Source organism: Hesperophylax consimilis, chromosome 8, assembly GCF_061612785.1.
Source record: "Hesperophylax consimilis isolate HC1 chromosome 8, BYU_Hcon_1.0, whole genome shotgun sequence".
Taxonomy (NCBI): Eukaryota; Metazoa; Arthropoda; class Insecta; order Trichoptera; family Limnephilidae; genus Hesperophylax; species Hesperophylax consimilis.
The window spans coordinates 34760284-34772539 of record NC_142843.1 but is presented as its reverse complement, the minus strand read 5'-3'; the positions used below and the strand labels follow the sequence as shown (position 1 = coordinate 34772539).

General features: G+C 35.9%; 2 protein-coding genes across 2 annotated transcripts; one reads left to right on the top strand and one right to left on the bottom strand.

Moving 5' to 3' along the window:
* Positions 1–1870: 1870 nt before the first annotated feature.
* Positions 1871–8979, bottom strand: Prp19 (pre-mRNA processing factor 19). Its single transcript, XM_089634608.1, has 7 exons — positions 8881–8979; positions 8641–8790; positions 8140–8273; positions 5493–5639; positions 4224–4412; positions 3284–3525; positions 1871–2843 (listed from the first exon to the last, which is right to left on the bottom strand). Exons 1-7 carry the CDS (start codon positions 8897–8899, stop codon positions 2213–2215), a joined length of 1512 nt encoding a protein of 503 aa, XP_089490734.1. The 5' UTR covers positions 8900–8979; the 3' UTR covers positions 1871–2212.
* Positions 8980–9452: 473 nt separating this feature from the next.
* LOC149421923 (selenoprotein M-like) lies at positions 9453–10404 on the top strand. The gene is made up of 2 exons (XM_089634607.1): positions 9453–9703; positions 9789–10404. The coding sequence occupies exons 1-2, from the start codon at positions 9614–9616 to the stop codon at positions 10071–10073; spliced, it is 375 nt and encodes a 124-aa protein (XP_089490733.1). The 5' UTR covers positions 9453–9613; the 3' UTR covers positions 10074–10404.
* The last annotated feature ends 1852 nt before the right edge of the window (positions 10405–12256 follow it).

The window sequence follows — 12256 nt, the reverse complement described above, 5'->3', positions numbered from 1 at the left end:
GTACATAATGATACATGGTGCATTTCAATGTCTGCAAGAAATATACGTTCCAAGGTGTCGAGTAACCTAGCAAAACATAATATAGTTGTCGTTCAGGCAAAAGTCACCAAACCACAACAAACATTTGTGAGATGCTACAAATTTAAAAGCTAAAATATGTTACATAAACTTTAAAATGCGGTTTTTAAGTTTATGTAACTGTTTTATCTACTCGCATAATAATAGAAAAAAAATTTAAAGCATTCAAGTAAAATTATTTCTCTAACATTAAATTTAGATATGTATATCAAAACCATATTTTTGAGCCGAAATTGTAAAGCATTGTGAAATGATGGAGGACTTAACCAGCAGAGGATTGAACCTGCAACGCCAGGGTGGAACCCCATGTTCTGGACTACTCAGTCACTAACCAGACAAATAAATAAAAAAACAAACTAACTTTATTAAAATCAAATTCAGTTTTTAAGTCTCTCAAAATTTCGTTTTTGTGTGAAAGCAAAGATATAAATTAATTTACCTAACAGATCTGTTTGTTTTTAAGGGTAAACTTAAAATTATTCATATAGTACTGCTCATTTATAGATGGCGCTAATTTAATTATTTTAGGAAAAAAAACACTTTGCAAGCTACTCTTCAAAATATTGAAAGAATTGTTTTTTTGCAGCTGTACATACAGAATATGAATACACATAAACACTCAATTCTTTCAAGAAAGGCATATAAATTACAACATTGGATTCAATCACCTATGCAATATGCATTATATGCCTTTCTTGAAATAATTATAAATTCTTAAGGGAATTCATAATCTGCTCTTTGACAGACGGTGCTAATTTTATTATTTTACGAAAAAACGCTTTTTGCAAGTGCTTTAAAATAAGATGAATTATTTGTTTGCGTCTGTACGTATGTAATACGAAAAATAGTTTTGTTATGAATGCATAGATTATAATGCGTTCCATTTACCCAGTATGCCTATAAAAAAAAATAGATTCTGCATTCTACACAACTTCGAAGTCTGCATGATGTGTTTGAAATGCAGATTTCGGAATACAATATATTTTTTAACCCCTTTGGCTTTATAGACCACAAACAACTGTCTTTTTAGGAGATATGTATTGTATCCCAGCCTGACATATGGTCTCATAAAAATTACTAAATTGTCGCTCAAGCCCTTTGCCTTTCCGGCATCGATATTAACTTGCATCTGTGTATTGCAAAGTTAAGCTACCGGCGCAGACGGTAATGATTCAGCCAATCTCGGTCAAATTCCTGAGGTCACATGGCATCAAATATTCTCTATCGCGGTGCATAAAGATTTTCTCGTTTTGGCGTGCGTAGGTTATAAGATTTCACCATCAGGGGGATTGTGACGTTTTGGTTTTTTTTTGTATGAAGTATTTTGTGCTGATTCTATAACGCATGGCATGGGAATATCGGGTCACTCTTTGGCCTTGACTTTTTGGCGGCACAGATTTTGAAGTCAGAATTTTAATGGTGCACTGTTTATAGTGTGCTAATATTTATTTCATAATCTAATATTTTTGATTGCACAAACACACTTTAGAGAAAACTGCCACTGGTTATAAGTGTGGACATTATTTCTGTAGGAGAATACCAATGGATTTAGTTATATATCAGTTATACGTTTACATCAAACAATCTCTGGTGATATGGGTTGTTTTCATCCACTCGAGCGATGGGTGGTTGGTATTCGATTTAATTAATATCATTCTTCAAAATATTAATTTGGAAACATATCAAGCAAGCGATCGATCGCTCAAGGCGTTTTTGCAAACTTGCCATAATATTTCGAAAATCATTTGAGTAGTTATTTTACATATGAAATGAAAGCATGGGTATCCACGGTGGTTTTAAATATAAAACTTTATTTCTGAAATAATCATTCTGTCACACAACACATTGTGAAAGACTATACACTAAGGATCAATTATTATTCATACTGAATTCATAAAAAAATGTTTTTCACCTCAAGACACAAAACAAATGCAAACAACGATAGTATCGTACCACTATCCACTTTTTTGCATTAAAAAAATGAGAGTGTAAGTTTATTTTTAATGTCTTTGATAAACCACCTAGTTTTTGTATAGTATTTTTTTATGAATCTTAAACTAAGTATTTGTGATACATATTTATCAGAAAAATCATACCAACTTTCCCTACAATTACTGGTCAAACATTAAATATTTTATTGGTTCCCATAAAGTTTAAGCGTACGATCCATACTGGTTGATGCTATATACTGGCCATTCCTGCCAAACCTGACTCCGGTGGCCATGGCGGTATGGTCATTGAACACCTTCAGCTCCTGCCACTGTTTGCACAGATACACTCTGACGTCGGTGCCAGCAATGGCCAGGTAGTAACCACTCTGATCGAAACATAGATCTTTAATCTGGTACCCGTCTTCCAGCTGGATAGTCTTGAAGTTCTTCAGCTTTCTCAAATCCCACAACTTGACGCAAGCATCATCTGCGGCGGTGGCCAAGTAATAACCATTCTCAGAGAATGAGATGGTTGTGATGGGTCCGGTGTGTCCCGAGAAGTTGGCAACGTTGCTCTGTTCTTTGAGATCCCAGATCTTGACGAGAGAATCTTCAGTTCCAGTGCCGAAAATGAGACCGTCGGGGTGGAACTGTGCCGTGGTAAGGCCCACTCCGGAGGAATCTGAAACCTTGGTGAGGAGGGTGCCGGTGCGAATGTCGGAGAATGCCCAGTGCTGATCAGTGGATGTAGAGAGGACATAGTCTCCAGTCGGGTGAAGGGATAATCCTGTGACAGGTCCTTCGTGATGACGCAGCAGAACAGTTGTCTGGGATCTGTAAAGATACAAAATTAAATACATAAAGATTAACAGTTGGATAGTCCTGATTTATTTAAGTTGATTAACCTTCATGTTCCTACCATTAATTAAGATCAGGGTTCCTCAATATGTATTATTGTGACAAATGTACTACGGTTTCAGAATACAATTCCGCTATAAATACATAGATTAAACACTGTTGATAACTCTTTTGCTAATGTAGCTGATGTTTTTTATATGCCACTGTTGAAGTATAAAACTGTACTTACTACCACTTATTCAGATCATAATTATTGTTGTTATTCATTAACTAACTATGTATGTATTTATGTAGGGAAAAAACAAATTTTGGAGAAATATTTAACTCTATTGGTCAAAGGAAATTATTATTTTTTAGTACACAATGACCACAAGTATTTTTTTTTCAATCAAAACATAAATAATGGTTTTACTAACGTGGGCACATTCCACACTCTGATGGTGGAATCTGGAGAAGCTGTGACAACCGTATCCTCGTCGGGATGGTAGATGACCCGCGTGACCTTCTTCGTGTGCCCCTTGAGAATGACTACCACCTGCTCCGTGTCCTTGTTGAAGACCGTGGCGTTCCTGTCGTTGCCTCCCGTCAGGATCTTGCTGTGGTCTGACGGGTTGATGTCCAGCGCCAAGATGCCGGGGACACTGGCGGAGTGGAGACCCTGAGAGAATATAACAACAGTCAAACTTGGATGTCTTTGAAGAAAGTTTCAATAAAAGCAATATTTGAGTTATAATGAAGGGGTTCTGTAACTACTTGAACGATGGGCTATTTACAAAATAAATGCCTTGTACGATGGGGTATTTACAAAATAAATGCCTTGAACGATGGAGATTCAGTTTTGGATTTGGCAGCACTCATTCAAAAATTTATACCTACGAATATTAATATGGGAACATAAAGTGCTTAATGTGATTTAAAGCCAACTAATCCACCTATATTATATAGTTTTTCTCATATTCAAAAGGTATAGATTAGATACATGTTCTTCTGCTACAAAATCAATAATCAGACTGGATCAGCTGCACAAAATGACCTTTTTTATTAGCCACAGCTTTACAATACTTTTATAGGGCAAAATGAGTGTAATAATTTTTTTCAATTATCTTTTATATTAGTTTTAAGATGTTTGGAGTTCTAGAAATTAAATACAAAACATACACATATAGTTTACACCTATATGTGCCTGTGAATAAATTCTATTTTGAAAAAAAAAATTCTAAAACAGGTAGTAAAAAAAATACATTTTTGCTAATTGAGCTTAGGATTTGAGTTAGCTATAATTGTCCTCACTGAAGATTTACAGGAACAAATAATATGCCACATATTAATAAAATTTGGGTAATAAAGGTAACTTACGGGATGTGATGCGAGAGTAAGGAAGGCTTGCAGCGAGTCCGGGGTTGCCAGATCCTCGGGCACGGTGCGGCCGCGGCGCTTCCTCTCCTGTGTCAGCACCGTGGCGCGCTCCTGCAGCTTCTGCACCACCTCCGGGCCCATGCCGGCCTGCGCCACCGGCTGCGCTGCCCAGCCGCCAGCCTCCACAGCCTAAATACATTATCATTATTGGTTAATACAACGGCATTCAGTAAACAAATCACCTCAATGGTGTTACATATTATATTATTAGGTGTTTTTCCCAGAGGCATGACTGTGCTGTAAACATCCAGTCAACGCCATCAAGTAACTCCAGATGGCGTTGACTGGATGACTACTAGCAGTTGTGCTGCCACGCCCCGTGGGCGGCTTTTGGTTGGGCTTCACCCGGTTTAAGTGTTGGTGACCATTTATAGTATTTATATTTGCAAAACTAACAAATGTCAAAATACGAAATCTTGTACTGTAAATGGACGTTAATCTATAAAAATAAAGCAAAAGGATTTTGAACTCCAGTTAAAAAAAAATTATATTTTGCAAGCTTCAAACATCATTCCATCATTGAAGAAATTATCTTTTATAATGATTGTGAGTGTCATTGTCAATTGATTGAGGAATGATTGTTAAAAGGCCACATTATCATCACAATTTCCAAACTCAGTGAACAAGGGAGATTGAAAACACGACTCTACAAATGTTACTTAGAATCATCAGTTCAAGCTAAGCGAAATCACTGTGACTGCAATCGGTGTGCGCTGATGATAACACCCGACGGCCGTTGAAATACAAATATCATTCATTCTTGGTTGGGAAAAAGAAACATAGGTCACCCACAGATGAGATCCTGGCTTCAAACAGGTGAAAGCCATCTACAATCGTCAGTAATCTTTTAGAATAGCTGAACACGCGTACAAATATTTTTTTGAAATAACACTTCGATTTACATTAGGGGAAGATGGTAAAAGACACATTTAAGTTCGAATTTTTTCAAAATTTGTGATTTTTGACAGTTCAGCCATGTTTTTTTCCTTGCTCGTCATATTCGTATTAAGTGTGTACAGTTACTCTAAACCTTTACATAATCGGCTAAACTGGAGACGTTTAAGAGAGGCTGTTGTTAAAAGTTGCACACCAGAAGGCTTACTAAGTTATGGAATTTCAGTAATATCTGAAATATCTGTTAACGAGGCGCAACCGAAAATTTACAGAGCAATTATGTCAATCAAGGAAATTGATTCGAAATAAGGTTACCTGTTGTGGATGCGGCGGGTTGGCGGCCGTGATACCGGCCTGGGGCTTCAGTGTGGCCAGGGCCTCTCTGGCCGCAGTCACTTCCTTGGTCAGGCGAGCAATCACTCGGCACGCTGCGTCGTGTTGGTACAAAGCGTGACTCAACTCCTGTACAACATTAAATAATTCTCTTTAAAAAGGGATTGTATTGAACAATCTCAAGATTCTTGTTTAGTTTCACTTTTATCACTGTAGGTTTGGTAATAATGCAAAATTAAGAGAAAACAAATTGTTAGAATTCAAACACAACTGTTGCAAACAACGTAGCAAAGTTATGATATGATAACTCCTCCCATAAACACGAGCTCCTGGAGCTCAACTTATGGAGAAATAGAATAATAATGAACAAATTATTTATAAGTCTGCATATTGTTATCATTTATAATGTTAAATAATAAATAAAAAAAATAAAAAAATATGTTTATATTTTAATACAATTACTAGTTTTGTTTATGGGGTCGACAAGGTAGGTCGCACTACCTGCGAAGCAATTTAATTTATGCACAACACATAGTACAAGTTTAGTAGGTGTAAAACTGTTGAGTATCAAGAAAAAACATACCAAATCTAATCGATTCTTTTATCCAGTTAGTTACCATAAATATTGATGTTTTAACTTATTTTCTAAAAATTCTTTCTACAAAAGAAAACTGTCAAAAGGGGGTTTGGAATTTCTCTGAAATATTTCCATAAACTTCAGCAAAGCTTACTTTTATTGATCGAAAGCAAAAAAGACAATATTAGCGACTCTCAAACGAAAATTTGAAACAGGAAAAGATTCGGTTGCATCTAGAAATTGATTCCAGGACCTCAGCCTTTGCTCTACCACTGAGCTAATGCTTCCCTATACCCTTCAGTCATATTTAACTGTATCATATTTCAACTAAGAGTTACCAACATCATATTCATTTTCTTAACGCATATTTTTCTTGGCTGCTATCTTTATATATGATCGCAAGATTCTTCTCAAACTAAGTGCAATCTAGATGGTGTCTTGGCTAAATATATGCATTTTTAACCCTATCCCTGCGGGAGACGCACGCCTGCGACGCACTGTACATGCCCTGTACGCGGGTGGCACATCTGTGCGACGCAAAGTTTCTTCGGCGTTATGGGTATGAAACATGCTTGAGCACGGTAAAACATATACTCCTAAAAAATCTCACATCTTTACACTACTGACATCTTACGATATTTATCCATAATACGTATCCTAATCATCGATACAAAGATTTGAAGGGATCTTCCAACTCAGAGCGAAAAATGAATCAGTTTGAATTCTTCCCGCGTCTTTACACACGTTATTGCGCAGGCGCATTTTATAAGATCTCAAACAGAGACGCTCGCCGTGTAGATTAAATTGTTTTATCGAATTATTGTTTGCTTTTTCGTGGATATGAACTATTTTAATTACAGTGTACATTCATCTGATTTATCATATTTTAAAATAAGTTCAGTTACATACATTCATTCAAACTATTGAAGAAATATAAAATTTCGTCAGTGTTAGATTATTTTCAAATAAAGATACGTGGTTAAAACTTTTTTTTAGTGAAAAATCAAGTGTAAAGTTGTACAAGTTTGACTTTTTATCAATTTTTGAAAGTATTTTTATTGCCAAAATACAAAATGTCGGGTCGTGGTCTTAATGACGAAGAAATATTTGGTGCTACTTTAGAAATAGATTCAGATTTTGAAATAAGTACAGTGACGTCGATAATAATTGCGAAGCTGCTGAAATACATGAAAGCCATGATTCTGCCGTTATGCGTTGAGAACTGTTTCAAAATTTATCACGATAAAAAAATATATTAAGTGATACATATTTACGGTGATATAATAACAGAAAAATTATTTCATTATTTTTGTAAATTTAAGTGTAGTTATTTTTTATTATATGAACCTTTTTAAGTGTGTCAATATTTCATGTATCCAGTCAAACGCGACGTCGCACCCATAAATCAACCACTTACATCGCACCACAGTTGAAGAGCTCTACTCCGGTATGTTTATGCATGTGTATCGTTATCCTTGAAATATTAACATGGCCGCCCGGGCATACCGTATCAGTTACATTATGAATATATACTTCGAATTTTTATCAAGTCCCATTGATGTTCGGATTGTTTATTTATACTTGAAAAGATAATTCAAGACATAAGCGACGTATTTTTAAAACAAATTTTAAAATCCATGCGTGATTATTGTTTAAAGTCATAAATTAGATTGATGATAAATAGCCCCGCGTGTGAACGAAGTGATACAAATTTATGACGAATAGAAAAGGTTAATCTAATTGCGACATCTATTGACTTTTCTACAAGAGTAGGATGACTTTATTTTTGGAATAACTTGACGATTAAAACCTCAAATTGTAATATTTAATCATTGAAGACAATATTAGCGACTCTCAAACAGAAAATCAGAAAAAGATTCAATCTTTTTCCGATTTTTCTGTTTCAAATCAAAAAAAAATCTCTGTTTGAGTCGCTAATGTCTACAATGAATAAATATTACAATTTGAGGTTTTACTCAGTTATTCCAAAAATATTATTATTTATCTAGCATAGAAAAATAACATTAATAAATATAAGCACTATTTGAGGACCTGTCTGGCAGTCTGCAGTTGTTGACGCTGGGTGAAGGCGTGTAGCATGAGTGCATCCCACTCATCCTGCATACTCTTCAGGGTAGCGGGAATACTGGTGGCACTGGGGGGCTTTGGTTTGACTATTGGGGTAACTGGAAAATGAAAATAAACTTTGCTAAGCCCCTCAAAACTTTACTTCAACATATAGTTCCAACGTGAAATAACATTAATTAGGATATATGTTAAACGACTTGTATGCAGAATTCAGAAACAAGTCGGTTAAAGCATAAATAAATGCGATACCGGCTGTCATCACAAGAAATAATGCAAGATTTTTTTTGCTTTTTTGAAGAAGTACAAGACATGGCTTTACCTGGAAACATGGTAAAGCTGGATACTTTAATATACATGTTATTTAGAATATCGTAAGATAGCTACTATTCTTCATTACGATTCTAAAAACACAAAATATTACTAAATCTTGACATTTCTTAGGCACGGTTTATGGTTAAGACTAACCTTTAATTTCCACAAGATCTTCGGAAGATAATTCCTTTCCAGTAATAGGGTCAACCCCATTTTCAATTATGTATTTTTCAATTAAACGTTTCTCAAAAATCGCTCCTGAAGATGGTGACACCACTGGATGTTCCGGGACTTCATTCGAAACTAAAAAAATGTAAGCAACTTATAAGTTCAAAGCACAGCACAGTTATAGCAGATCAAATGTATCATAATAATGTTATTTTGGTATCTTACTAGCGCAACAGAGTGCCATTTTTCGTTATTTTATACAAAATAACGCATTAAATAAAAGTACAACGAAAACCTCCAAAATGCAGTTTAATTCCATAGACAAAACCGGCAATCATAAAACATAGAGAAACATGTGCTGTCAATTTTACTAAGCAAGTACTAGCAGTAATGCCGTGCCGCGGAAATAAAAATCTCATTTAAAAATATTAATTTCGGTTGATTTTCACAAATTCCCAAATAACAAAATTATAATTTTAAAACCTTGTATTAAAAATCTACCGACAAATAATCCTCTGTATGCGTTAAAAAACTGGGTGCTTTAAATGATTAATTCCACTAAAACACTCTTCGAGCGTTGTTTTGATTCTAATGTGCGTGGGGAGAGCCACATCATGCCACGAAAAAACTAACTAACTTATGTAGTTCACTTTTGAACTTGATATCTCGACATCTCGACTATGCTCATCACGCTCATGACCATGTGATTGGTTTATTTATGCTCATCACTAGTCTCGTGTTTGACGTTTCGGCATCAAGCCATAGATTCAGGCAATACAGGTGTATAGTGGTTTATTTATGGGTGTATATATCCATATATATCTAAGCATCAAGCGATAAAGCGCTGTCTTAAATCGATATTCATCTGCTGATAAACCGGCGTTTGTACTGAAATCAACCTTCACCGAAGCCGGAAGTACTTGTTTAAATAAATTATTCGTAAGAATAATAGTAAAACATGTCAAATTTAACTATCCTGTGTTGCTTATTAGTTGCTGTGGCATTTGTGAGTGGATACGATAGGACAATAACATCAGCAAGAGTAGAGGTAAAAATAAAGTTTCACTCTGGTTTGCATTCTTTAAAATTTATCTGTGTTTATACCTCAGTTTGACAATATTCTTTTCTTTCAGAGTTGTCGTGGCTGCTCACTTAATAGGTTGCCGGAGGTGAAGAAATTTATTTTCACTGACATACCTCAGTATGACAAGGTGGAATTCAAAGCTATTCATGGTGCCAAACCAGAACTTGTTCTGCTGAGTGATGCCGGAGAGGAAGTCCAGCGACTACCCCTCTCAACACTTACACGCCTCGAATGTAATGAACTTCTTGAAACCCATGGTTTTAATAAGCTTCCCCAAGAGGATATCCAAGATGATGATGATGATTCGGCCCCTCGTGTAAAATCTGAATTTTAATAATATCTAATTTTATACTATGTGAAGCTTGCCATCCTCACAGATGTTGAAAATTTTGGGATTTCCTGTGTGGGAAAGTACCTAGTAAAATATAAAAAAATTAAACTCACTAACAACCTTATGTTGCATTTTTAACAGGGCCACGTCAGTGCGCAAATTATTATTATAATTATGAAACACACACCAGCAACTGATCAACGCCCTGTTTACAATTTTACATACAAACCTCAAACATTTAGCAGTATTTTGATATATTTAAAACTGTATGTACAATTTAAAATCTGTAATAATAATTTATCATTAAATAGTGAGTAACAAAAATGATGTTTCATGTACCTGTCTTATCTTCTTAGATACCATTTATTTCCGTCACATAAAATATAAGTGACAAATTTCAATTAAGTGCTCTGCAATAAAGTTCATTTAATTGTAAGCCATTAAAAATTTACATGGAAAATAATACTGGCACAGTCAAGGATTATTTCTCATAATAATTTTTTAATATTTTTTATTTATTATTTTAACACACTTCAGCGGGGAAACGTAGTTCTACCCGTTCGGTCGATTGACGCTTTAAAATTTAAAACAAATTAAAAAAATTCGTGCGGGACCTTTATTTTCTCACAGAGACAGCGTGGCGCCAGCACAAATATACCTGCCGGAAATGTGTTAATATTCATCCTAGAATTGCAGAGAAAATAGGATAAATTTATCCAAGACACTATCTAGGTTGCATTTATTCCAGGAAGAATCTTGCGATCATAGGTCATACATAAAAACAGCAGCCAATACAAATATACGTTAAGAAAATCAGCATAATGTTTGTAGTTGTCATTCGCCGGGCCGGCCCTATGCAGGCGCAATTGGACCAATCCGCTCTGGACGCCGAATTGCCAAGGCTCTGATAATACCTAACAGTCAGTTGAGGTGTGTTCAGGATGAGCCTGCCCAGCATCTGTTTGGCGTGCCAGATCGGGAGAGGCTGGTTTGGGTGACCCTTTAACCTCTCTGAGGTATATATTTATATGTCGCTCCTGGACCCACTAATCCTTAGATTCCTACCTACCCCTCATACCTTTCTCCATCCCAGAACTTTATCTCCTTTAAAATACCCTCCACACAGCATCCTCAAAGATGACAAAGGCCCTGAGGGAAAATAATTTCCTAAGGGCCTCCTGTGCGGAGTTAATGTTAAAAAAAAGGTCATCACATCAACAACTCTCTGCCTCTGAGATTAATTTTCATGAAAACAGAATTACACAAAAATACAAACCATCCGAATATTATCGATTACAGTGATCACCTACCTAGGCGTCCACTGTTTTGGATAAGGGGTGCCAAAATTTTACTAGCGCCAGGCGCCGTTTGGCTCAGGGCCGGCCCTCCTTATTCGTATGATACATTTAAATATGACCTAAGGAAATAGGGTTGGATTAGCTCAGTGGTAAAGCAGCGCCCCGGCAAGGCTAAAGTCGTGGGTTCAATTCCTAGATGTGACCATACTTTTTCTGTTTCAATTTTTATTTGAGAATCGCTAAGATTAAATATGATTTAAGGTTTTCACGGCCAAAAGTATATTTGTTTGTTGCGCTAACTCCTTCTTTAGCCAACGTTTCAGACAGCATTGCAGTGTCCATCATCAGGGCAGATGTGTTATTTGAGGTTGTGGTGAAATGTGAGCTTATGTATGAGGTTGTGATACCGTGTTGCCAGCTCCAACCCTCTGAGCTAACATTAACGTATAATTTTTAAAGTGGTTTTCTTTGTTTAGCTCTGGTGTAACCGTCAATTACCGGATACCAAGAACTATTAAGCTTAGCTCCATCGTCTCTATTAATGTTTACGGGATTTTTATGAATTTCAATGGCCTCCGTAATCAGCCGTGCAAAACTTATAGAGCACGGCATAACACCCCAAAAACAAATAACAAAAATCGCTAAGATTGTCTGCAATAACAAATTTTTTTAATGTTTGGTATTTAACAAACTGTAACTAAGCAGAGTATTAGGAAATTTTAAAATGAAGGTGGAACAAATGAAGGAAGGTTTGGAGGTGGAGACTAATTTGGTCAACAGGATTCACAGTGAACTTTACATTCAAATTTTAAGAAAAGAACACCTTCAACAAAAAAGTGTTGTTATTAACACATTGTCGTCGGGACACGGCCTTTGCCGTTTTTCGCG